General features: G+C 21.0%; 15 protein-coding genes across 15 annotated transcripts in view; 7 read left to right on the top strand and 8 right to left on the bottom strand.

The window, feature by feature from the left end:
- Positions 1–3,076, top strand: part of gflB (RasGEF domain-containing protein) — a gene marked incomplete at both ends in the record, with an annotated part of 4,915 nt that extends 1,839 nt beyond the window's left edge. Inside the window, 2 exons of the mRNA XM_632579.1 lie at positions 1–94; positions 204–3,076. The exon at positions 1–94 is cut by the window's left edge and continues 1,839 nt beyond it. Coding sequence (XP_637671.1) covers positions 1–94; positions 204–3,076 — 2,967 coding nt within the window. The remainder of the gene's footprint in view (positions 95–203) is intronic.
- Positions 3,077–3,567: 491 nt separating this feature from the next.
- Positions 3,568–3,843, bottom strand: DDB_G0286771 (hypothetical protein; the record flags this gene model as incomplete). The annotated part of the gene is made up of 1 exon (XM_632578.1): positions 3,568–3,843. The coding sequence occupies one exon, from the start codon at positions 3,841–3,843 to the stop codon at positions 3,568–3,570; it is 276 nt and encodes a 91-aa protein (XP_637670.1).
- Positions 3,844–4,226: 383 nt separating this feature from the next.
- On the top strand, positions 4,227–4,553 carry DDB_G0286769 (hypothetical protein; the record flags this gene model as incomplete). Its single annotated transcript, XM_632577.1, has 1 exon — positions 4,227–4,553. The coding sequence occupies one exon, from the start codon at positions 4,227–4,229 to the stop codon at positions 4,551–4,553; it is 327 nt and encodes a 108-aa protein (XP_637669.1).
- Positions 4,554–4,996: 443 nt separating this feature from the next.
- On the bottom strand, positions 4,997–5,116 carry DDB_G0286785 (hypothetical protein; the record flags this gene model as incomplete). The annotated part of the gene is made up of 1 exon (XM_632576.1): positions 4,997–5,116. The coding sequence occupies one exon, from the start codon at positions 5,114–5,116 to the stop codon at positions 4,997–4,999; it is 120 nt and encodes a 39-aa protein (XP_637668.1).
- Positions 5,117–5,477: 361 nt separating this feature from the next.
- On the bottom strand, positions 5,478–5,927 carry DDB_G0286767 (hypothetical protein; the record flags this gene model as incomplete). Its single annotated transcript, XM_632575.1, has 2 exons — positions 5,478–5,603; positions 5,799–5,927. The coding sequence occupies 2 exons, from the start codon at positions 5,925–5,927 to the stop codon at positions 5,478–5,480; spliced, it is 255 nt and encodes an 84-aa protein (XP_637667.1).
- Positions 5,928–7,445: 1,518 nt separating this feature from the next.
- On the bottom strand, positions 7,446–9,245 carry DDB_G0286765 (AAA ATPase domain-containing protein; the record flags this gene model as incomplete). The annotated part of the gene is made up of 2 exons (XM_632574.1): positions 7,446–8,501; positions 8,577–9,245. The coding sequence occupies 2 exons, from the start codon at positions 9,243–9,245 to the stop codon at positions 7,446–7,448; spliced, it is 1,725 nt and encodes a 574-aa protein (XP_637666.1).
- Positions 9,246–9,558: 313 nt separating this feature from the next.
- Positions 9,559–11,835, top strand: DDB_G0286763 (hypothetical protein; the record flags this gene model as incomplete). The annotated part of the gene is made up of 2 exons (XM_632573.1): positions 9,559–9,589; positions 9,998–11,835. The coding sequence occupies 2 exons, from the start codon at positions 9,559–9,561 to the stop codon at positions 11,833–11,835; spliced, it is 1,869 nt and encodes a 622-aa protein (XP_637665.1).
- Positions 11,836–11,888: 53 nt separating this feature from the next.
- DDB_G0286761 (hypothetical protein) lies at positions 11,889–12,803 on the bottom strand (the record flags this gene model as incomplete). Its single annotated transcript, XM_632572.1, has 1 exon — positions 11,889–12,803. The coding sequence occupies one exon, from the start codon at positions 12,801–12,803 to the stop codon at positions 11,889–11,891; it is 915 nt and encodes a 304-aa protein (XP_637664.1).
- A 1,291-nt stretch (positions 12,804–14,094) lies between these two features.
- DDB_G0286759 (hypothetical protein) lies at positions 14,095–14,656 on the top strand (the record flags this gene model as incomplete). Its single annotated transcript, XM_632571.1, has 2 exons — positions 14,095–14,262; positions 14,441–14,656. 2 exons carry the CDS (start codon positions 14,095–14,097, stop codon positions 14,654–14,656), a joined length of 384 nt encoding a protein of 127 aa, XP_637663.1.
- Positions 14,657–15,045: 389 nt separating this feature from the next.
- DDB_G0286757 (hypothetical protein) lies at positions 15,046–16,382 on the bottom strand (the record flags this gene model as incomplete). The annotated part of the gene is made up of 2 exons (XM_632570.1): positions 15,046–16,058; positions 16,169–16,382. The coding sequence occupies 2 exons, from the start codon at positions 16,380–16,382 to the stop codon at positions 15,046–15,048; spliced, it is 1,227 nt and encodes a 408-aa protein (XP_637662.1).
- A 1,136-nt stretch (positions 16,383–17,518) lies between these two features.
- Positions 17,519–18,251, top strand: DDB_G0286755 (dihydrofolate reductase; the record flags this gene model as incomplete). The annotated part of the gene is made up of 2 exons (XM_632569.1): positions 17,519–17,650; positions 17,769–18,251. The coding sequence occupies 2 exons, from the start codon at positions 17,519–17,521 to the stop codon at positions 18,249–18,251; spliced, it is 615 nt and encodes a 204-aa protein (XP_637661.1).
- A 150-nt stretch (positions 18,252–18,401) lies between these two features.
- On the bottom strand, positions 18,402–19,696 carry eIF5 (eukaryotic translation initiation factor 5; the record flags this gene model as incomplete). Its single annotated transcript, XM_632568.1, has 2 exons — positions 18,402–19,426; positions 19,540–19,696. 2 exons carry the CDS (start codon positions 19,694–19,696, stop codon positions 18,402–18,404), a joined length of 1,182 nt encoding a protein of 393 aa, XP_637660.1.
- Positions 19,697–19,981: 285 nt separating this feature from the next.
- DDB_G0286783 (hypothetical protein) lies at positions 19,982–20,277 on the top strand (the record flags this gene model as incomplete). The annotated part of the gene is made up of 3 exons (XM_632567.1): positions 19,982–20,016; positions 20,139–20,213; positions 20,259–20,277. 3 exons carry the CDS (start codon positions 19,982–19,984, stop codon positions 20,275–20,277), a joined length of 129 nt encoding a protein of 42 aa, XP_637659.1.
- Positions 20,278–21,788: 1,511 nt separating this feature from the next.
- Positions 21,789–22,328, top strand: DDB_G0286751 (hypothetical protein; the record flags this gene model as incomplete). The annotated part of the gene is made up of 1 exon (XM_632566.1): positions 21,789–22,328. The coding sequence occupies one exon, from the start codon at positions 21,789–21,791 to the stop codon at positions 22,326–22,328; it is 540 nt and encodes a 179-aa protein (XP_637658.1).
- Positions 22,329–22,623: 295 nt separating this feature from the next.
- Positions 22,624–25,386, bottom strand: DDB_G0286749 (hypothetical protein; the record flags this gene model as incomplete). The annotated part of the gene is made up of 2 exons (XM_632565.1): positions 22,624–23,273; positions 23,394–25,386. The coding sequence occupies 2 exons, from the start codon at positions 25,384–25,386 to the stop codon at positions 22,624–22,626; spliced, it is 2,643 nt and encodes an 880-aa protein (XP_637657.1).
- Positions 25,387–26,631: the final 1,245 nt, after the last annotated feature.

Below are 26,631 nucleotides of genomic sequence, written 5' to 3'. Positions count from 1 at the left end.
AACAAAAAAGCATTAACTAAAAATAATTCTTCAACTGATGTTAAAAAAGGTTTTGTTTCACCACAACAACAACAAATTTTAGATTCACCATATAGTAAGTAAAAAAAAAAAAAAAAAAAAAAAAAAAAAAATGAAATACAATATGTGATATTAATATTAATATTTTTTAATTTTTTTTTTTTTATTTTTTTAAAAAAAAATAGGAATTTATGGTGTTAGATTAACACAATTAGTATTATCAAATGATGGTGATTTACCAGCAATTTTAACACAAACTATAACAGTTTTATCAAATTCAAATAAATTAGATGTTAATTCAGTATTTGTAGGAGCAGAGAATGAACCAGCAGTAAGAGAAATTAGAAAGAGGAGTGATCTTGAAAGAATTGATTTTTCAATTATTGGTGATCCAAGAGTGGTAGCAGGTTTGTTGATATTATTTTTCGCAGAGTTACCACAACCATTATTCAATAGTAAATTCTTTGGAGATTTAGTGGAAATCAATGATATCACCAATCCCCAAGTTAAGTTGAATGATTTAAAACAATTAATCAATTCTTTATCACAGCTACGTCGTTCATTACTTCAAATTTTGGTAACATTTTTCACCTCAAAATATATCAATGGCAATTCTGTTACCACTAGAGCCATTGCAATTCAATCGATCGCTCAATCATTTGGTCCACAATTTTTCAGAGGTACATCAAGTTCCGATAGTGACATTCAAGTTGGTATTGAAACCCTCAAATTAATCATTGATAACTATGTTTTTCTATTTGAAAAAACCAATGAACCCGATGTAAAATACAAGAATATCGATGGAAAGATGATAATCTCTGAGGGTTCAATCGACAAGTTGATTGATAAAGCCACCGATCAATATTATCCATACAATGAGAAATACTTTTCTCTCACATTCTTTATCACTCATCTCTTCTTTATTCAACCACACGAATTGGCTGATAAACTTATCACACTCTATCGTGAGAATTTAGATACTTTAGAGACTAAAAAGAAATGGAAGAAACATCGTCGTTCAAAGAAAGCCAGTTTCATTAATGAGGCTGTTAAACTTTGGGTCGATTATTGTTACAAAGAAATGCGTGAGGATAAAGAACTCTCCAAAAAGATATTAAAAGGTTTCCCACATTTAGAGGCTCAACTTGCAAGTCGTCTCTCTCATAGAACCACAATCAATGATTTCCTTAAATTACCAAAACGTGTTCATTCTCGTACTCGTTCCGCTTCATTCTCTGATACCTTACTTTCAACAGGTGGCATTGGTAGTACAAGTGGCGGTATTGGTGGTGGCGTCAACAATTGTCTCCTTAGTGCCATGGAAATCGCTGAACAATGTACTTTGGTCGATTATGATCTCTTCACCAATGTTAGATTATCCGATTGGGTTAGATTGGTTCAAGGTTCAGTCGATCCACAAACTGCACCATCCCTATCATTGGCTTTGAAACGTTCAACTATTTGGGCTCAATGGGCTATGGGTGAAATCTTATCAACCGAAGATAAGTCACAAAGAGTTGCAATCATTAATCTCTTAGTTGATGTCGCTATCAATTGTAAAGATTTGGCCAATTTCAATACTGCCATCTCAATTCATACTGCCTTAACCAACCATCATATCAAACGTTTACAACAAACTTGGGATTCTGTACCAAAGGAAACTTTGAATAAAATCACTCAGTTGGAACAATCACTTCAAGTTTGGTTAAAACCAGATGCTACCAATCCATTTGGTGTAATTTGTCAATCGATCAATAGTGCATGTGTACCAAATTTCTCTATACTTCGTACCATTCTATCTCAAATCGATCAAAAGATTCCAACTTTCTCTAACGATGGTTCAATGGTTAATGTTGAAAAGTTACGTACAATCTTTGGTATCGTTGTTGAGATTCAACGTTTACAACAACAAAGAAATTACACAATGAAACCAACCAAACTTTTCATTCAACTTCAAGATATAAACACTGTATCAATGGATGAGTTGGCTGATCTCTCTTTGAAATGTGAACCACCAGTTAGTAAGGCAAAGAAATACAATGCTCCTGCTGATATAGTCGATGAAGATTGGAGATTAAAAATCACAAAAACTTTCAATAAACCATTGGCAACCACTTCAGTCGGCATCGATTTACCACGTTTAGCCTCTTCTTTCACTTTTAATACCACTGGTCATAAAACAACTCCAGAAGAGAAATCAGCATATGGTAATAAAATTCAAGATATCTTTCATGTTTTGGTATCATTGGCTCAAATTGAATCATCAGAATTGGAGACTGATGTTCGTGAGAAATTCACAACCTACATACCAATGTCAACAGATCCAGATTCAGATTTCAAGAGAGAGTTACTTAAATTTTTGGATGAGGTTTGTCATGCTGACAATAGTAAATTGGTTAGAGTTTTGAAATGTTGTAATCAAGCAATCATAGCTCCAGTCATAATTGAAATCACTCTCAATATAGCTAAAGGTGTACCATTTATGGATGCTGGTGGTTGGAGAATTTTAATTTCAAATATAAATAATAGTAATAATAGTGTAATATTAGATAAAATTGATGAAATAAACGAAGATTCATCAAATGTAGAAAAAGAAAAATTATCATCATCACAAGAACAACAAGAACAACAAGAACAAAAACAACAAGAACAACAACAACAACAACAGGAACCACAACCATTATTTATTAGACATTATAAAAAACAAAGATCAAGATCCGCTCAATCTAAAGACTTTTTCGAATTTGAATGGTTCATTCAATTAAATTTAGATGCAGATTGTAAAAATATACTTTCATTCGATTTAAAGATTAGTAATTTGGTTTTCTCCACTGATACAAGTCCAAATATTCGTGATCAACTTTTAGAATCATTTAAATCTTATTTGGTTAGTCAAGAATGTGTTCAATATATAAATTTCAATGAAAATAAACAACCTGTTGCTGCCCCTGTCACTCCTGCTACTACCATTGTAACTACAAAAGAAGAATCAACTACTGTAACTAGTAGTACTACAACTGTTGTTCAAGAATCAGTTCCTTCAACAAATGCCGAATAAAAAAAAAAAAACCAATAACAAATTTATTATATTTTAATAAATAATAATAATTAATAAAAATAATCTACTGATAGGAATAAACAAAAGAAAAGAAAAAAAAAAAAAAAAAAAAAAAAGAAAAAAAAAAGCAAAATAATATAAAAAAAAAAAGAAAAATAAAATTTAAATATATTTATACATATGTATTTATATAATATATTTATACATATAAAAAAAAAAAAAAAAAAAAAAAAAAATAGTAATTTAATTATTTGGGTCCAATGTTTTCTCATTTTTTTTCTTTTTAATTTTAATTTTTTCATTTATTTTTTTATCTTATTTTTTCCAAATAAATGATCATAGATAATTTGAGAACTAAAATACCTTTAACATTTTTTTTGTAATGATATCATACAGTAACTGATTATAATATCAAAGTTTTTAATTGGATTTTCTGTTAGGTATTTTATAAATCTTTATTTAAAAATTTGGAATATGGAATCTCTATTTTTTTAATCACCTGGAATGTGGGATTTAATAGCATTTTGAGAAAAGGAATTGATATGATCAAAAAAGCTAATTTGTCTTCCAATATCAGAATCGCCCAATACCGATGATACTTTTGTAGTTGAGGAATAATTCTCTTGGATTGATAATAATTTTAAATTATTTTTAGATTCCAACATGTTCATAACTTCCATAATTTCCTCTTCTTTATAAATATTCCAATTAAGTCTCATTTTATTTATACATTCAAAATCAATGATATTCTCAGTTTGATAATTCATCCAATTTTGAAGCAAAATAAAATAATGGAAATCAAATTGAACATTATAAAGGAAATGAAAATGAACAAGAAGATTATTCTTTTGATTTAAATGAAGAGAGATTAGATGGACAAGAAGAAGAAGAAGAATCAGATTTTGAATCAGATTCAGAGTCAGAATCAGATGATAACTATATTGAAACAATCAGAACAAAACAAATTGATGATTTAGTAAAATCAATTTGTAATTTTAAAAATCATAATAAATCAGAGAAATACGTTAAAAGATTATATAAAAAAGAGATTGAACAAATGGAGAATAATAATTATAGAAAGAATTGGAATTTAATAAATTTATTACATATGTATAAAAATTCAATTATAAATAAAAAATCACTTTCGATAATGTCAAATCAACAAAAACAATTGCAATTACCATCGGCATCAATAAAAAAACCAAAAGAAAAACAAAAATCACAAATAGTTAGAATAATTCAAAGTAAATTCAAGGATTATCAATATATGTTTTTATTAATTAAACTTTCAACCTATTCAAAATTTGATCAAGATGATGATTTTAATACATTCCTTTCATTTCTAGAATCAGAATATAAATTTTCCAAACAATTATCTAGTAAAGAAATAGTTTTGTCACTTAGATATACAAAAAATACAAAAATTACACCATATATTAATCATTCAAAATTTGAAACTGAAAAAAAAATTTCATAAACATAAAGCAAGTCCTATCACCAGACAAAAAAAAAAAAAAAAAAAAACCAAATTAATAAATAAAAAAAAAAAAAAATAAAAAAAAAAAAAAAAAAAAAAAAAATAAATAAATTAATAAATTAATAAATAAATAAATTAATAAATAAATAAAATTATACAAAATTAGAAAAAAATGTTGGTGGAATCATTAATTTATATTCATTTTATTATTATTATTTTTTTATTTTTATTTTAATTTATTTTCTATTGAGACTCCCCCAAACCTAGACTAAAAATTGTCCTTATCTCTTGTCCCGAGATTTATTTTTAAATTTTAAAAAAATAAATTCAACTTGAAATAAAAAGGAATTGGAATAATTTACAGTGGTTGGAATAAGTGATTTAACGAAACCTTCAGAAAGAACTAATTTAATAAAAGATGGTGGAATTGTATTTGGTAATAATTATTGATTTGTTAAGATATCTAAATTTTGGAATTGAGATTGAATTATTGCTTTAAGGAAAATGATATCCAAATGTTGAAATATATATATATATATTAATAATTGTTCATCAATGTTCATCTTGAAATTTCATGGTGACATAAAAAATTGTGCATAAATCACAATTAACCAAGATAGAGTTAAAAAAAAAAAAAAAAAAAAAAAATTTCAAACATTAATTGTTTAAAAAGTAATTTATCTATTAATTTTCTTTATTTTTTTTAATATATATTTATAGCTCGAACTATTATTTTACAAAATAAGTGATATTATTATTATTATTATTATTATTATTATTATTATTATTATTATTATTATTATTATTATTATTATTATTATTATTATTATTTATTATTATTATTATTATTATTTTATTATTAATTATTAATGGTATGTGTATACCATTAACTATTAATGTTATACATATATAGAGAATAAAGTGTTAACATAAAGGTAAATAATCAGGTGAAACTGTTCTTCTACGAGCCCAGCCGAGGATTTCATCCTTTAAATGATTACAATATTCGCATTTTTTAACACTGTTTCTCATACATGAAAAGCAATCAGCCTATAAGATAATAATAATAATAATAATAATAAAGGTTAGAAAATTAATTTTGGAAAATGAAAAAAAAAAAAAAAAAAAAAAAAAAAAAAAAAAAAAAAAGGAGTTATTGACATTCACAGTAATTTAAAATTACCACAAATGCCAACAACTCCTTTTGTTTTTTTTTTTTTTTTTTCTCCTCTTAGTTCTACTTACACAATACCAAGCATTTAATGATCTTTCATCAGGTGCTTCTGTTAAAATATCATGGCTATTACAAACATGATTTGTAGAAACATTTGATGAACAAATTGGAAATGAACATTTTTTTACAACTGTTGACATTATTATTATTATTATTATTATTATTATTATATTTTATTATTTATTATTATTTATTATTATTATTATTTATTACAGTTTTATTATTTTATTATTATTTATTATTATTATTATTATTATTTATTATTATAGTTTTATTTGTTTAAAATTATAGTTTTAATGAAAACAAAAATGAAAAAAAAATAAATATATATATATAAGAAACAACAAAATCTGGATCTAATAAAACTTTATTTAAATAAAATTAAAATCTAAAAAAAAAAAAAATTAAAAAGAAATGTATTTTCTTTTTTTTTTTTTTTTTTTTTATAAATTTTATTTAATAAACGCAAATTTATTTTAATTATTGTATAATTATGCCAAACAATTTATTTTTATATAAAAAATAAGTATAAAAAAATAATAAAAAAAATAAAAATAGCACGTTTTAGGATATGTGTGGTTTAGGAAAAAAAAAAATAAAATAAAATAAAAATAAAAATAAAATTTAAAAATTTATAAAAAAATATGCAGTGAGAATGAATTAAAAGATAAAAGAAAAAAAATATGTGTATTGGTTTACTAAAATATTATTCTTTTTTTTAATTTTTGACAAGGATGATGTGAAAAAAATTTTCTTTTTTTTTTTTTAAATAATGATTATTGGTTTTTTAAGCCCGACGACATTCAAAAATTTTTTTTTTTTTTGGTTTTTTTTTTTTTTTTTTTTGAAAGAATTTCACGTCCTGGTTGCCTTTTCGTTTTGGTGATGATTATTATAATAATTAAAAAAAAAAAAAATGAAAAAAAATAAAAATGAAAATAAAAATAAAAAAACAGGCTTAAAAAAAAGTTTTTAATTAATTAATTAAATAATATTTCCAATAGCTTTTCTTATTTTTTTAAAAAATATTATTATTATTTTTTTTAAATTATTATTATTTTCTATTTTTTTTTTTTTTTATTTAATATTTTATTATTTAATAGTTTTTGGTGGTAACCATTTACACTGTTTTTTTTATTTTTTAATTTTTTAATTGTTTTTTTTTTTTTTTTTAATTTTTTAATTTTTTTTTAAAAAACTAAAAATAAAAATACACACCGTTTACCACATTTTTGAAAATCTCCACATTTATTTATTTTATTATTTTGAGATTTGATTATAATATCAAAAATATAAGAAATGATTATTCGAATTTGATAACTACCATGGTATTCAAAAAATATGAATGTGAGATTGAATCCATTCGATTATAATTAATCTTGTGTGAATGTGTTTGTGTGAGTGGTAAATTAAAAATAGAAACACTTTCGGAAATTGTGTGTGTGTGTGTGTGTGTGTGTGTGTGTGTTAAAATATTTTAAAAAATTATTGAAATAAAAAAAGATATTAATAATAAACAATTTTATAAAATTATATTATTAATAAATTAGATTTTTATTTTATTTTTTATTATAGTTATTATTTATTTATTTATTTATTTTACAAAAAGATATTCTAAAAGATATTCTTTTTTTTTCAATCTATTTTTTTTTTCCTTTTTAAACTTTTCTTTTTCTAGTTGTTGAGTTACCAGTATACTTACAATCAAAAAGTTCATTATTATTATTGTCTTCATAAATTTCTTCATTATCATCATTTCTATTATCTAAAGATTCTGAATTGGAAGGTGATAAAACACTTGGTTTTTTATCATCTTTTTGATAATTATTATTACCATTACTATTATATTTTTTATTTAATTTAATATTATTATTAATTGATTCTTCTTCATCATCATCATCATAAGATTTAATTTCATCATCTAACATTTCTTTTGTAATTTTATCATTTGAAGTAGTTTCAGATGTACATTGAGTAATGAAATCATCACAAGTTGGTAAAAGATTTAAAGGTGAATTACGATGAATAATGAACCAACCTTGTAATTGAGCGGTACTAATTTGATGATTTTCCAATTTTGAATTGATTGAATCGATTAGATAATGATATTTTTGATCAAAGAAACGTTTAAACATTAATTCAATTTGATGATTTGAAGCATAGTCAAATTTAACTTTTAAATCAATACGGCCAGGTCTAATTAAAGCAGGTGATAATCTTTCCAAATGATTAGTTGTCATCATTAATATTCTACCATCAGAGGATGCCAAACCATCGATTGCATTTAAAAGTCCACTAAATGTTAAAACATCATTTCCAGCTGCTGAATTGTTCTTTCTCTTTACGAAAACGGCATCGATATCCTCCAATACCAATATAGTGTCTTTATTACACTTTTGAATGATCGAATGAATATTACCATCGTGAATGCCTTTACTCATATTCATAATACTAATTGATTTACCAAAATTACCAGCCATCGATAAGATAAATGAAGTTTTGCCCGATCCCGGTGGACCATACAATAAATAACCACGTCTATAAGGTACACCAGTATCGGTATACCATTTCTTTCCATGTATGAAATTAGTCAAATCATTGACAACCTTTTCACTAATATTTTCATCTAAAAATACTGAATCAACTAATCTCTTATTTTGACATGCAATACATTCCCAAAATGTTGATGATTGATCTAAACTATAAATTTTTGTCTATTTTATTATTATTAGTTAGTATATCATATTTATATATATATATAGTACATATACTATATGATAATAATTTACCTTATCCTTATTTAAAGTTACAGAATATTCAACGGCAGTTTCTAATATTGAATTTATAATATTCTTATTACCACCATAAACAGTGACATCTAATGAATCATCTTTAATACCATCGAATGAACGTTTTGAAGCCGTTACACGAACAATTGAAATCAAGTAACCGTTATACCATAACCATTGGGTACCGGTTGGTAATAGTTTGATATCCATTTGACCACCATCTTCTGATTCTACATTTTGGTATCTTGTCATCACACTAACACCACGTGTACCAATGATTGTTGAATCTTGTTTTGAACTTAACCATTCTAAAAAATAAATAAACATTGAATCTGGGTATGTCAAATGTGCTGTAAAATAAAATCGATTCTTAATTAAATCAATTATACTAATTAAATAAGATTTTATTAATCCAATTACCCATGTAACTAAAAATATTATAATTCCAAATTTGATCATATCATATTGATTATTTCCAATTATACTACTATTATTATTATAATTATTATTATTTGATGAATTATTATTACTATTACTTCCTAATAATGGTGCTCCAAATAACATTCCTAATAGTCCAAAATTAATACCGCCACCACCATCTCCTCCTCCTACACCTGATATAATATCATTATTTGGAATAATACTATTTGTTGTACTCTCAATATTCATTTTTTTTTTTTTTTTTTTTTTTTTATTTTATTTTAAAACTATGTTTTTTTTTTTTTTTTTTATTTTATTTAATTTTAAAACTATGTTTTTTTTTTTTTTTATTTTTTATCTAATTATTTGTTTATTGGAAAATAAATAAAAAATGAAAAATTATAAAGTTTTTTTAAAAAAAAAAAAAAAAAAAAAAAAAGGGTTGTTTTAGGTAAAAAAAAAATAAATAAAAATAAATAATTTAAATTAAAAAAAAAAAAAAGATAAAAAAAAAAAATTAGTGGGTGAAAGTGTGTTATATATCAATTATTCATATTATAAAATGTTGTCGTATTACAAAAATAATAAAAATAGTAATAAATATAATAATAATAATAATATTCAAATTCTTTCTTATTAATTACAAATAAATATAATAATAATAATAATATTCAAATTCTTTCTTATTAATTTACAAATATAAAAAATAAAAAAATAAAAAAAAACTAAATAAAATTAGAGAAAAATAAAAAAATAAAAAATAAAAACTAAAAAAAAAAAAAAAAAAAAAAAAAAACAATTTCTCATAATTTTTTTTTTTTCACCAACTTTAATAACAAAAAAAAAAAATAAATAATTAATGAATGGCAAAATTGAAGAAGAATTAAAACAAGATCTTAAATTAGAAGATTAACCGACTGCTCCAATTCCACCCGAAACTGATGAATGTTGTGGTAGTGGATGCATAAGATGTGTCTACGATATTTACGAAATTCAATTAGAACAATACAAAAAATTAGTATCAAAAATTGAAGAAAGAAATAAAGAAAAATTAGAAAAAATTAATCAATTAAATAATAATAATAATAATAATAATAATAATAATAATAATAATAATAATAATAATAATAATAATAATAATAATGGTGATAATAATAAAAGTGAAAATAATAATGATAATATTAGTAATACAATTAATAATGATGATAATGAATGCGATTTAGAAATAGAATATGAAAATAATGAAAATGATTCAACAATTAATAAAAACTTAACATCAAAAAATGATTTAGAAAATACTATTTCAGAATGTAATAATTTATTAAATGGATTATTTAAAGGTGAATTAAAGATTGGTTGGATTGAATCTTATAAAGTATTATCAGGTGATAATTCACCCAATCGTATCTATCATTTAGATATAAAAACCAATAATGAAAATGTTTCATATGTACCAGGTGATTACATATCAATATTAGCTCCAAATGAATCAGATTTAGTAAATAAATTATTAAAAAGATTAAAATTAGGTGATGGTAATCAAAGAATTAAAATTAATATAATTTATAAAAATAATAATAATAATAATAATAATAATAATAATAGTAATAATAGTAAATTTAATCATTTACCATTAAATAATTGGGTTAAAATTATTGATTTATTTAAATGGGTATTAAATATATCTTATATACCACCACAATTCTTTTTAAGAATATTATCTGAATTTTATAATAATAATAATAATAATAATAATAATAATAATAATAATAATAATAATAATAATAATAATAATAATAATAATAATAATGAAGATGAAAGATTGAAATTAATTTATTTATCATCTGGTCAAGGAAAACAGTTATATAATGATACAATTGTTGAACATAAAATTAATTTGGTATCGTTATTGTGTAAATTTAAACGTTGTGACATTACATTGAAAAATATATTAATTAATATACCCCCACATGAAACTAGGAAATATTCAATATCAAGTTCACCACTTACTAGTGGTAATCATAATATTCATATTACTTTTAGTTTAGTTAAAATAAATAATAATAATAATAATAATAATAATAACAATAATAATACTATTAAAGAAAAGTTTGGATTATGTACACATTGGATGCATAATCAAATTCAACTATTTAAACAACTAATAAATAATAATAACAATAATGATAATAATGAAAATAAAATATATTTACCATTTTCAATTGAAAAAAGTAATAATCATTTTAATCTACCAGATAGTTTATCAACACCAATTATATTAATTGCAACTGGTACAGGATTAGCACCATTTAGGTCCTTTCTTCATCATAGATATTATCAAATTCAAGATTTAAACAATATTAATCAAGAACAAAAACAAAATCAACAACAACAACAACAACAACAACCAAGTGAATTTAATATTGGTGAATGTTTATTATTTTTTGGATGTAAAAGAAAAGATTGGGATCATATTTATAGTGATGAATTAAAAGAATTTGAAAAGGATGGTACAATTTCAAAGCTATTCATTTCATACTCACAGCAACAACAACAACAAAAATCAAATGAAAATCAAAATGAAGAATATTTGTCATCAGGATATATTAATAAATTAATTGAAGACAATGGTGAAATGATTTATAATTTAATTATAAATAATGGTGGTATTATCTATGTTTGTGGTAATAAAAATAAAATTGGTAATTCAATTAATAATAGTTTAATTGAAATTATAAAGAAATTTAATAATTTTAATATAAAATCAGATCAAGAAGCTGAATTATTATTAGAAAATTGGATTAAAATTGGGAAATATAAAAGAGATGTTTGGAATTAATTAAAAATAAAGATACGGATTAGATAAATTTTAAATTTTTAAATTTTAAATTTTTATTTTGTATTTTTTTTTTGTTGTTTTTTAATTGATTTATTTGCTTCTTTAATTGTATTTTCAGCTTTTGAAATATTAATAAGTTTATCGAGTTGAATTGGGTCATAAATTGTTGAACCTTTTAATTTACCTTCGAAATAACCTTGACCTGGTACTCTAATGAAAAAGGTTTTATCAATTTGATTTGTGAGTGGTGTTGGTAATGAATCATTTGCAGCCGATGAAATGATATTGTTAATGTTTATAACTCTTTTTCTAGTTGGGAAACCAGTGTAAGAGTAAGAGGTCAATTCAATTACACGACCTTTGTTATAGGTGTGAATTGATGCTAATGCTTTACGACATCTATCTCTAACCATTAATTGAGTTAAAATCGTAAAGAATACTGCGCCTGCGAATGCCCAATAATTTAATGCTGTTGGATTACCTGTTGAAAAAAGATCTTCAAGTACGAATAAAAATAACATAAATTGAACGACTCCACAGAAAAATAATAATTTATATGTAAATTTACTATTATTTTCAAAAATTAATTTGGCTTCACTTGAAATTGGAATTGGTGATAATATTCTATCTTTACTTTTAAATTTACTTGACATTTCTTCTTTAAAAACTTCTTCAAAACTTTTAATTTCTGGTTCTTTTTCATTCTTTAAATTTGATTTATTATTTGAATTATTATTTGAATTATTATGACTACTATTTGTTGAAAAATGATTTTTAAATTCATTTATATTAAATTTATATATTGATAATTTTGATGTTGATGATATTTGTTGACTTGAAATTAAATTTGATTGAGGAATTTCATTTTTTAAAAAATTTGATTTTAATTGAAGATTTAATGAATTTTTTAAAATGTTATTTGAAATAGTTTTACCTATTGATAATGATGATAATGGTCTACTAATCATATTTTTTTTTATTAAAAAAACAGAATTATGAAAAAAAAAAAAAAAAAAAAAAATTGATTTCACAAACGATTCGTTTTCAAAAAAAAAATAAAAAATGAAAAATAAAAAAAAAAAAAAATGAAAAATAATTATGATTAAAAATAAAAAAAAAAAAAATTTTTAGTGCTTTATTTATCTATATTAAATCCATTTTAAAAATAAGTAATATTAAATTCTATTTTAACAAAAATAAAAAATAAATAAATTAATAAAAAAAAAAAAAAAATATTTAATCAAATCTTGGAAATGGAAAATCAATTTTATTTTATTTTATTTTATTTTATTTAGTATTTTTTTTATTTATAATTTTTTATTTTTGTTTAAATTTGTTTAGCATGAAAACAAGATCTACAATCATAGAAACATGATCCAATTGAAGTTCCTATCCATAAGAAAAAGTGTTTAATTGAATGGAAAATACTGTGAAGGAAAAACATTTTAGTCTTTTTGGTAAAAAATGGGAATTAGAAGTTGGTTTTGATTTTTTTTTGATTTTTTTTTATCATTATTTAAATTACCTCTATATATTTATAACAATCGAATTATTTTAATTCGGATGAGGTTATATTTGATAAATTAGATAATTTATTATTTTTTTTATTTAATAATTATTAGATGAAAATTTTTTTTTTTTTGTTTAAATAAAAAAAAAAAAATAATAAAAAAAAAAAAAAAAAATTTTTAATTAAATAATTTATTTTCTGTTTTTTTACTTTATTTGGAGAAATAAAATCTAAATGAAAACTATTTAATTATTTGAAAACAATTCTAAATTTTTAAATTCAATAGATTAATAGTTTCATATGGAAAATATAATTTCCTATTTTGGATTTATTTTATTAAAACTTTAATATTCATCACAACACATAATTGTTTTATTTTTTTATTATTTTTTTTTTAAAAAGAAAAACTAAAAATTTTAAAAGAAAATTTAAAAATTTATATATATTATTATTTTATTTTAGTTTTTTATTCTCAAATTAAAATTTGATTTTTTAAACTAAACAAAAGGTATCTTTTTTTTTTTTTTTTTTTTTTTTTTGTCAATAATTGAATTAGATAAAAATTAAAATTGTCAAATTTTAAAAAAAAAAAAAAATAAAAAAAAAAATATGAAAAAAAGAATTTTTGAAATTTTTTGATGATCAAGCATTGCTTTTTTTTTTTTTTTTTTTTAAAAATTTTTTTTTTTTTTTTCAATTTTAATTAAATCTGTGTATTTATATTGTATATTAAAAAAAAGACTAAAAAAATGGCATCTCGTCAACCAAGTGAAGGATCAACAGTTTTAATTTCATTAATTTTATGGGTCATTATTTTTGCCTTATTAAATATTGGATCAAATTTCTTTAGATCAAGTGAAGGAGCAACAATTTTAGGTGGTTTTGTTGGTTCATTCTTATTCTTTTTACAAATGACTGTAAGTGATATTATTTCTCTTTTTTTTTTAAAATTTTTTTATTTTATTATACTAATATTAAATCTATATCCTCCACCAATGATATATATATATATATACACACATATATCCATATTCAAAAACACTAACAATTCAATTTGATGTTGATAATAAATATATTCAAAAAATGAAATAACAGTTCATTGGTGCAATTAAAAGAGATGTTAAATTATTAGAAACTGTTTTAGCAGTAATTATCACAGCAATGATTAGTTCATCAGTTCACAGAGTATCAGGTACTACAAGTATTATTTTTTCAATTGGTTGGATTTTCTACCTTAATCATGCTTCAACCAAAATCTATTCAAAATTAGAGGAAACCAACACTGTTGTTTCTGGTAAAAAGAGAAAATAAAATTTTGGAACTTTAAAAATTAAAAAGATATAATAATAAATAATAATAATAAAAAAAACAAAAACAAAAATAATAAAAAAAAAAAAAAAAAAAAAAAAAAATCAAAAACATTATATAACCACACACAGATTTCATTATGATATTTCATTGGGGGTTTTTTTTTTTTTTTTTTTTTTTTTTTTATTTTCCATAATTCTTTAAAAGTACATTTTCTTTTTTATTTATTTTTTAATTTTTTTTTTTTTTTTTTTTTTTTTAAATAAATTATTGTTTTTTTAATATGATATTTTCTTTATCTTTTTATTATTACTATTATTATTATTACTATTATAATAAATTTTATAAATATTATTATTATTTTTTTTATTTTTTTTATTTTTTTTTTTTTTTTAGGCCTCAGATTGTTTATTTGTAATTTGGAGAAGTGGTGGAGGAGGTGGTGGAGAAGTTGGTAATGGTGGGATAGTGGGTATTTTACAGGTTTGAGATATTATTAGAGATTCAACGATTGCGTCAAAAGTGAGTTGAAGTTGTTCTTGGTGTGGACGACCCATAGCTAACATTTTAACACTATTCATTATATGATTAATACCATCTCTATCGGGTGCATTAAAAGTATAATTTATATTTTTGGTGACAATTGTAAAACCTTGATTATAATGTAAAGTTCCACTAACACCACTACTACTAATTGATGTACCGCCAATACTTTGTGATAAAACTGATGAACTACCAACACTTGATGATAACATAAATTGATCACTACTACTATTACTATTACTATTATTATTATTGATGTTAAACCCTCTTGGTGAAGATATATTTGATGGTGAAATACTTAATGAACCATTACTACTATTTAAACTACCATTTGATGATGATAACATTGGTGATGAACCTGATATATTTAATGGTGGTGATGTTAGATATCCACCACCGCCGCCACCACCACCGCCACTACCAACTACATTTAAAGATGGCGAACCACTAAGAGTTGGTGATAATGGTTGATCTAATTTCTCTAATTTATTTACACTTAATAAGTTATTACTTGCTGATCTTGCTAATAAACCAAATTTTGGTGAAAGTACAGCATTCTTATTCTCTGATTTCTTTGATGACTTTGGTGAAGAGGATGATGATGGTGATGATGATAATGATGACTCATTTTCATCTAAACCTAATAACATACTCGCTTTACTACTACTTTTTGGTGAACCAATTGGTGATGAACCATTTGCTAATAAATCATCACTACTTGAATTTGATCCCAATGCTCCCCTATTTAAAATTGAATTTGATCTTGTTAATATTGGAGTTCCATTGCCACCACCACCACCACTACTACTTAATGGATTACTATTATTACTTAATTCTGCTGATGTAATTGCATTTATTTTTACTATTAAAAATTTTAAAAAAAAAAAAAAAAAAAAAAAAAAAAAAAAAAAGTGTTATTAAATTAGAGCCCACTACTATTTATAATAAATGAAAATAAAAAAATTATTTTACTTTTTTCAACAATTTGTTGTGATTTATCTAATAATTCTAAATCAACCCAATCTTGTGAAATTCTAATGAATTCAACATTAATATTAAATGGTTCTGATAAATGTACTGGTATTGAGTTTGGTGATAACATTGCTTCACATACTACATATTTATACATATTAGTGGCTTCTGTCTTTGCATCATTTTGTACTTGTTCTGTATTTCTTTTTTCCATTTTTTTTTTTTTTTTTTTTTTTAAATTTAAATTCTATTTTATAAATATACTGTAAAATTCTTTATGGTACCAAATTAATTAATATTTAAAATAATTATAATTCTTCTTTACTATTTTTGTAAATTGGTAAATAATTTGTATTATTTCTTGTTAATAAGTTTTTATTTTAAAAAAAAAAAAAAAAAGTTTCTAATTGGTCTAGTTTTTGTTTTTTTTATTTATTTTATTTTTTATTTTAATTTTATTTTATTTTATTTTTTTTATCCAATTGAATAAATAAATAAATAAATAAATAAATAAATAAATGAAAGGATGAATGAATAGAAAAAAAAAAATTAAAAAAAAAATATAAAATTAAAAAAATATCAATGTTATATGTGATTATTTATTATTTTCTTTGATAGGTGGGTTGTTATTTTGTTGCTGATTATTATAAAATATTTAAAATAACTGATTGGTGGTGGTTTGTATTTTTTTTTTTTTAAGGTGGTGTGTTTTGTGATTTTGAGTGAGGTTTTTTTTTTTTTTTGCGATTTGTAAGGTGATTTAAAAAAATAAAAATAATAGCACCACCCCTCTCCTGAATGTTAAAATATTATTTTTTTATTTTTTTTTTTTTTTTAATTTATTTGTTGCGCTTGATATTATCTGTTTTTTTTTTTTTTTTTTTTTTTTTTTTTTAAAATTTGCAATTTTTTATTTTTTTATTTTTTAAAATGAAAAAATTTTATTGAAAAAAAAAAAATAAAAAAAAAAAAAAAAAAAAATTAAAAAAAATAAACTGAAAAAAAAAAAAAAAACCTGCGTTTGCCGATAAAAAATAGATCCACATAGAAAATAATTATTTTAAATTAAAAAATTAAAATAAAATAAAAGGGTTTGTATGTATTTTAAAAATAATTTTTACATCATTTTGATCTAAACATTTACAACTTTTATGGTAATTTTTTTAAACTAATCCATTATTTTATATTTTTTTTTAGTTTTTTTTTTTTTTTTTTTTTCCTAAAACCAAAATTTTTTTTTTTTTATTTTTTATATTTTCAACATATTTTTAATTTTCATTTTAGTTAGATTTTTTTTTTTTTTTTTTTTTTTTATTTAAAATTGAAAATATATAGATATTAAAAATAAATATGAAAGTTTCAATTATAGTTGCAGTTTCAAAAAATAATGTTATAGGTACAAAAGCCGGTGACATTCCATGGGAATTACCAAAAGATTTAAAACATTTTAGAGATACAACTCATGGTTTTCCATGTATTATTGTAAGAAATATTTCTTAATTCTTTTTTTTTTTTTTTTTTTTTTTTTTTTTTTTTTTTTTTTTTTTTTCAATAAATTAATTATATTTTTTTTTTTTTTTTCCAAATTTTAAAATTATAGGGTAGAATTTCATTAGAAGCATTTGGAGATTTATTACCAAACAGATTTAATATAATTGTTTCATCAAAAAAAGAATTTATTAATATTAGAGAGAAAATTGCAATTAATTTACCAGAATATGAGACAGGTATAACAGAAAAGGGAGCCCAATATGTTATTGTAAAAAGTGTTAAAGAAGCAGTTGATTATGCAAAAGATATATTGAAAACAGATTTAGTTTATATTTGTGGTGGTAAAGGAATTTATGAGGACTCACAACAATATTCACATGAATTAATTATCACCGATGTTGATGTTCATATTGAAGAGAATGATGTTGTAATTTATAATCCATTCCCTTCAAATGATGAAAGAAATAAATGGAAAGTTGTAAACCAAATTCATCACCCAAAAGATCATCAAAATAATTTAGATTTCTCAATTACGTATTATGTTAAAAATGAAGAAATATTAATAGATTATAAAGTTGAAAATCAAAATTAATAAATTAATAAAATTTTTTTTTTTTTTTTTTTTTTTTTTATATATAATCTTTTATTATTTTATTTGAAGTTATTATAATTGAGTGTTGTTGATTTTTTTTTTTTTTTTTTTTTTTATTTAGGGAAATTAAAAATAAAAGATGGAAATAATTTAAGAATCATCTTCTTCATCTTCTTCTTCATCTTCTTCCTCTTCTTCAGCAGTTTCTAACCATGCAATAAAATCTTTACAAGCTTTAATTACAACCTTTGATTTTGCTTTTTGATGATACCATTTGAGGATATTTTCTTCAGTGAGAATACCAGCATCGAAAAGGTTTTTCAAGATACCTTGAATTGATTTCAAGAGTGTTTCATCTTTGACACATAATTCTTCGAAACCTAATAAAATACCCAATTTACCATCTCTTCTTTTAGAGATTTTCTTGAGGAGAGCGGTTTGAGTCTTTACAAATTTGATGGTGTTTTCAGCGTTTTTACATAAAGCTTCAATTGCAGCTTTAGAGGTGGCTGAACTTCTAAGACCAAACTCCTCTTGAACAGAGTCTAGTTTTTCCATCAATTCTTGATCAGCTGGATTGGTTTCAAGGAATGAACTGATACTAGAGACTGGGTCAGATTCTTTTTCTTGGCCTTCCTCTTGTTCATCATCTTCATCTTGTTCCTCCTTTGCACTTTGTGGTTCGACACTAATGTCAGCCATCATACTAATGACAGCAGAGGTTGAATCACCGATTGCCTTTTTCTTTCTCTCTTCAGCAGCCTTTTCAGAGGTATCAGTGAACCATACGACATCATCTTCCTCATCGTCGTCATCCTTCTTCTTTTTAGATTTCTTTTCTTTCTTAATTTGTGGTTGTTGAGCCAAAGCTTCATCATGAGTTGATTTGGTTGAGACAGCCTTTGGTGGATTCTTTACGATATAACTGGTTAATTTATGTTTCATATCAATTGGTCCAACTCTACCACAAGCGGCACATTTGAATTCAATGACACCTTTTTTAATGACAAATTTGGTTTCTGGATTCTTGCAAAAGGAACATAAAACAAATTTACTAATGAATTTATCCAAAGCTGATGCTAATCTTTCAACTGTATATTGACCATTAATTGAATATTTTTCATTTTCAATATTTGATTTAGCATTAAATTCAATTTCAAAGAATTTAGTAATGTCTTTTTTTTTAAAAAAATTATAATAAAAAAGTTAATAAAAATTAATTTAATAATAAATAAATAAATAAATAAATAAATAAATAAATAAATAAATAAATAAATAAAAAACCTACATTCTGGTTGTCTATCTAAATCTCTTGCAATATTTGGTAAATTGACAATAACAGTTTTAATACCATTACCTTTACCTTCTACTTTTCCTTGTAAAACTTCCATTTTGTATCTATAGAATTGATCTTCTACATCTCTACGAATATTAACTTGCGCCATGATTGTAATTTAATTGTTGGTTATTGGTCGGTGGTTTGTTGTTAAGATTAAACAAAACTTTATTGTAATTTAAGACAATTTTTTTTTTTATATGATGTTGACAAGGCATAAACTAAAAAGTTTGATAATTATTTTTGAATTAAATATATATTTTTTTAATTATATATATTAAATTACTTTTTTTGTATTTTGAGTTGGTTGGGTTTTTTTTATTTGTTGATTTTTTTTTTTCTCTATTTCTTTATTGGTTTGAAAAGTTGAAAAAAAAAAGTTTAAATAAATTAAATGTGTATATTTTTTTTTTTTAAAAAATTATTTTTGTTTGGTTTTTTTTTTTTTTTTTTTTGTTTTTGTTATGATTAATTGAACCTGTTTTGTAATAAATTTTTTTTTTTTTTTTTTTTTTTTTTTAATTTTTTTTTTTTTTTAAAAATTAATACAGTGTGGAAATAAATGTATGCTTGAGTTTTTTTTTTTTATTTTATTTTATTTTTGTTTTGTTTTTTGCTGCTGAAGTGTTTGTTTAAGTATTATTGTTATTATTATTATTATTATTATTTAGAAGGAATAATGATTTTTAGGTTGATGTGTAGAAGGATAACATCATAAGGGAGTATATATTTAAACTCTTTTTTTTTTTACTGAATATCATTGGCTATTTGTTTTTTTGTTTTTTTTTTTTTTTTGTTTATTTTTTTTACAATTGATATTAAAAACTTTTAAATAAACAATATAGAAACTATATTATTTTATTTTATTATTTAAAATGTGAATTGTAATATATTATATAGAAAATACTATTGTGGATAAATTGTTATATATATTGCGTGTGTGTGCGTGTGTTGGTTTTGTGAAAATGTGGTTTAAAAAAAATAATAAAAAAAAAAAAAAAAAAAAATTTATTAAAAAATTAAAAAAAAAAAAAAAAAATAAAATAAAAAATAAAATAAAATTAATTAAAATAATAATTGTAACCACAAATTTTTTTTTTTTTTTTTTTTTAATTTTTTTAATTTTAATTTTTTTTAATAATGTTCGTTTAAAAATTTTTTGTGATTTTTATGTGAATTAAGGTTTGAGTGGTTGTGTGTGAATTTATGAAGATTTATTTAATAGTATTGCTTTTATTTATTGTGATAAATATTTTTAAAAAAAAAAAAAAAAAAAAAAGAAAAAAAAGGAAAAAAAAAGTTTAATATTATTAAAACATTACTTTTTTATCTAATTTAAATTCTCTTGATCTAGAGCGAGAGTGTGTAATTGTGTAAAAAATTTTAAGTGGCACGAGTGACTAAAAATTTTCAAAAAAAAAAAAAAAAAAAAAAAAAAAAAAAAAAAAAAAAAATTTTCTTTTTTTTTTTAAAAAAAAAAAATGAAAAAAAAAAAAGTAAAAATTAAAAAAAAATAATAAAAAAATAATAAAAAAATAATAAAAAAAAATCAAAAATCAAAACCAAAAACCAAAATGATTATGATTTAAGAAATCAAAAAAAAAAAAAAAATAAAATTAAAAAATTAATATTAATTAATATTTTCACTAAAATTTTTTTTTTTTTTGTATGTTTTTTTTGTATGTTTTTTTTTTGTATGTTTTTTTTTGTATGTTTTTTTTTTTTTTTAATGATTATTTAAATTTCGATTATTTAAATTTCGTTTATTAGTTTTTTTATTTTTAATTTTTTTTTATTTTATTTTGTTTTATTTTTATTTTATTTTTATTTCATTTATTTTTATTTATTTTTAGATATTAATTATATTTTTTTATTTATAAAACGGGTAATACCAAAAAAAAAAAAAAAAAAATAAACCAATAGTCCACTTTGCGAACGAATAAAGGTGTGGTTATTATCGAATATTTATTTATTTATTTTTGCCAAATTTCCATTTAATTCAAAGGTTTTTGTGGGTTGTGTTTAAAAATAATAAAAGTAAAAAAAAAAAAAAAACAAAATAAAAAAAAAAAGGAAAAACAAAAATAATAAAAATTGCATTAATTATAATATTACCCTTAACTTTTAACACATAAAACTTTTTTTTATTTATTTATTTTTTTTTATTATAAAAATAAAATCCAAAACTATAAAGGGGAAAAATGACTAAAAAAGTAAAATTAGATCAAGATGAAATAAATAATAAAAATAAAAATAATATTAATAATAGTTTTTGTAATAATAAAAATAATAATAGTTTAAATAGCGACCTAGATAATTTAAACATAAATCTTTACGACAATAATAATAATAATAATAATAATAATAATAATAATAATAATAATAATAATAATAATAATAATAATAATAATAATAATAATAATAATAATAATAATAATAATAATAATAATAATAATTATAATAATTTTTGTAATGGGAATAATAATTTTAATGAAGACTGTAATAATAATGATAACGATGAAAATGATAGATATAAATGTAATGACGAGTTCGATTTTAGACATAAAAAAAGTACAAGATCTCAAAGTCAAAGTTCTTTAAATAGTTTCGATCAAGATAATAAATCAAAAGATAAAAAAGTTATAAATAAAACAATTGATATTAGAGTTGGAAGACCTCATTCTCAACCTCTCCAACCTCAAACACAAATTAATATTCAATTTTCAAAATTATTTATTTAATTTAATTTTAATCTAAAAAAAAAAAAAAAAAAAAAAAGGCTATTTTAAAATGATAGTTTAAAAAATAAAATAAAATAAAATAAAATAAAATAAAATAAAATAAAATAAAATAAAATATTTATTTTGACAAAATATGTTTAAATTGGGTTTTTTTTTTTTTTTTTTTTTTTTTTTTTTTTTTTTTGATTCTATTTATTTCCATTTTTCTTTTTTTCTAAAATATTTAAAAAGATTTTAGGTGAATAATTTAAATTTTATTTTTTTTAATTTATTTATTTATTTTTTTATTTTTTTATTAATCTTCAATTGGAACTGAAATAAATGTTGGTTTTTCATAAGTTATTAAATGACAAATTAAACCAAGACTTAGGAATAAAAGTGCTACTATTGAAGAGCCAGCCCAACCAAAATGAGCAAAAATGACACCAGATAAACCAGAACCAATACTTCCACCAATGAAATAAGAAGCCATATAAATTGTATTGATATTATATTTTGAAGTATCATCTTGTAAGGAGGAGGATAAAAGATTATTTCTTGATTGATTACTAATATGACATGATTGAACACCTAAATCCAATATGAAAATACCAACAATTAAACCAATGATATGATAATCGAAAAACATTAAAATTAAATAACCAACTGCACAAATTAATAAATAAACTATCATCAATCTATTTATACCAAATCTTTCAGCCAATCTACCAGATAATGGGGAAGAAATTGCACCTGCCATACCAATTAAACCAAATAAACCAATGAATGCACATGGATATTCATAGGGTTCTTCATTCAATCTAAATGATAATGTTGTCCAAAGTATTGAAAATGTTGAAAATACCATTGATCCAATAAAACAAGTTTGTCTTAATACTTTTTCTTTTTTTAAAAATTCATAAACTGATATTAATAATTTATTATATGGCATAGTATTTTGATTTCCTTTTTTTTTTAAAAAAAAAAAAAAAAAAAAAAAAAAAAAAAAAAAAAAAAAAAAAAAAAATTATTAGTATTTAATTTAATTTAAATAAAATACTACTAATAATTATTTTTAAAACTTACTTGGAGTATATGGTAAAAAATAAAATAATAATGAAGAAATAATAAACATTGTTACACCAGCAAAATAAAATACAGTTCTCCAACCAAATAGATAACCAATTACACCAGATAGGACACGTGCACCTAATAATCCAACGAAAACTGAAGATAATAAAACGCCAACGATACTACTACGATCTGATGGATTGGTCATATCCATTGCCAAAGGAATTGCAATGTATGGAATGATGGTTGATGCTCCAACTATGAAATGAAAGATAATTACCGATATGATATGTGGTGAAGTGGCAATACCAAATAAAGAACCACAGGTTATTAATGATAGAACCAATGTTAACTTTTTCTTTGACATTGAATCACCAAGAATTGAAATGAGTGACAAACCCAATGCATAACCAAGTTGAACTGCCATTGTAATTAATGATGCTACACTATTTGATATATTGAATTCCTTAACAAATTCATTAAGTAATGGTTGAGCATAATATAAATTACTGACTGAGAAAAACACTGACAATGATAGTAATGACAATATCTTATAGTTTAGTTTGGTTCTTTCATATGATAATACTGGTCTTGTGATTGAAGAATTTGAATTATATCTTATTAAATTTGGATTACTATACAAAATGGTTTTACCATTTGGATTCTGATGAAGTTCATGATGAATAATATGATGACTATGATGGTGATGATTATGATGATGATTATGGTGAGGTGTATCAAATATTGTCTCACCACCTGCGCCATCCAAAGCTTTACTACTAATTTGACTATCGGTTTCAAATGATGTTTCACTTTCACCATCAGTAGTTATATTATTTTTATTATTATTATCATGAAAATGACTCGAATTTGATGGTGTCATAGATGATGTACTTAATATTGAATTAATACCACTATTTAAACTACTATTACTTCCAATACTATTACTATTACTATGATTACCATTATTATTATTATTATTATTACTGTTGTTACAATTATTTGAGGTTGTTGAGGTTGTTGTTAAAGTTAATGATTGATTTGTATTTAAAACTACAATATCATACGCAGGAGAAGATGAAAATAATGAAATATCACTACTCGGTATATTGTTATATCTATCCATTGGAAATGTATTATATTTATCACTATTTGGTGAATTTTCAATTTTATCTTTAATCGATTTTAATTTATTTGTTAAGAGTATTTTAAATGGTGATACTGTTGGTGGTGATATTGAATTACTAGATATTGAATTTAAATTATTATTATTATTATGAATAGTGTTATTATTATTATTATTATTATTATTATTACTATTATCATTTAATTGTTCATCATCATAATCATCATAATTATTATTATCTTTAAATTCAGTTTTAATTTCAATTGTTTCAAAATCATCACTACTATTCCTTATATTAATTGGTTTACTATGTTTAAGTTGTTCAATATACATATTATCGTAAGTATCAATTTCATCATAAGAATCTTCTGAATCTGAGTGAGTAGGTGTTAGATTTGTATATCCTTTATAATTTGGCTGTTGTTGTGGTTGTTGTGGTTGAGATGATGATGAAGATAATAATGGACTTGTATTTGATGGTGAATTTCTTTCATTTTCATCTGGTATATTAATATCATTAATTTCTTTATCACCATTAATATCATTCCCTGGTGTATCAATTTTATCATATGTTTCTATATTAACATTATTATTACTATTATTATTTTTATTATTATTAATTATATTATCTTTATTTTCAATGTCATTTTCCATTATGAATAAACTATTATCTGATAAAACTCTACTAACTATCATATAATTTTCACTACCAGAGAACATTAGATTTGAAGAAGATGATGATTGGTGTGAATTTTTTATTAAATTATTATTTTCACCATTTATTATTATATTATTATCTTCATTTTCTGAAAAAGATAATTCTTCATTTTCATCTGCACTACTATTTGATATACTATTATTACTTTGATAAATATTTATCATTATATCTATATTATTATTATTATTATTTTATTAATAAAATATTGTGTTTATTATTTAATGTTGTTAATTTTGTTATTATTATATTTTTTTTATATTTTATTAAATTTTATTTTATTTTTTAATTTTTATTTTTTTTAATTGTTAAAAATATTTTTGTATTTTGTTTTTTTTTTTTTTTATTATTATTATTATTATTCATAATATTTTAATAATAACAAAAATAGTAATTTGATTTATGGTTTGGGTGTGAAATTATATATAAATAGTAATAAATTAATTAAATTCTAATTTTAATTTAATTTTTTTTTTTTTTTTTTTCCAAAGTTGGATTTTATGGAAAAATACAAATTTTTTTTTTTTTTAGAAATATTACAAATATGTATATATGTGATATTTTTATTTAAAAATGCGATATTTTTATTTTAATTTATATGTATAAAAATATTAAACACACGACTCAAAAAAAAAAAAAAATAAAAAATAAAAAATAAAAAAAAAAATAAAAAAATAAAATAAAAAAAAAAAAATTAAAAAAAAAAATAAAATAAAAAAATTAAAATAAAATGAATTTAGTTCTTTTTAACTGGTCACCCTGTTTTTTTTTTTTTTTCTTAACCCATCAAAATAAAATATTTTGGAATGGGATGAATGAGAGAGAAACTATTACTATTTTTTTTTTTTTTCTATTATTTGCTTATACAAAAAAAAAAAAAAAAATGAAAAATAAAAATGAAAAATAAAAATAAAAAATAAAAAAATAAAAAATAAAAAATAATAAAAATAATAATAAAAAGTAATAACTTACCATATTAATTTTACTGGAAATACATGGATAATCATCTTTTATTATTTTTTGGGTATTATGTTTTCTATAACAATAACCTTCTAAAAAATAAAAAAAAAAAATAAATTAAAAAAACAAAAAATAAAAAACAAAACAAAACAAAAATATAAAATGAATAAAAAAAAAAAAAAAATAATAATAAAAAAAAAAAAAAATAAAAGTGGTAATTATTTTTGGAATGAATAAAAAGATCCGTTGTATTAAAAAAAAAAAAAAAAAAAAAAAAAAAAAAAAAAAAAAAATTAAAATAAAATATTCAAAAAATTCAAAAATTAAAAAAAAAAAAAAAAATATAAAAAAAAGCAAAAACTTTTTTTTTCAATTTAATTTCACTAAATTTACACAATAACTGTATTCTATAAATACAAAACTATTTTTTATTGTTTTCTTCTTTTTTTTTT

Source organism: Dictyostelium discoideum (genome assembly GCF_000004695.1).
Source record: "Dictyostelium discoideum AX4 chromosome 4 chromosome, whole genome shotgun sequence".
Classification (NCBI taxonomy): Eukaryota; Evosea; class Eumycetozoa; order Dictyosteliales; family Dictyosteliaceae; genus Dictyostelium; species Dictyostelium discoideum.
Note: the sequence above shows the minus strand (reverse complement) of the source record. Positions and strands in the feature narration are given on the sequence as shown.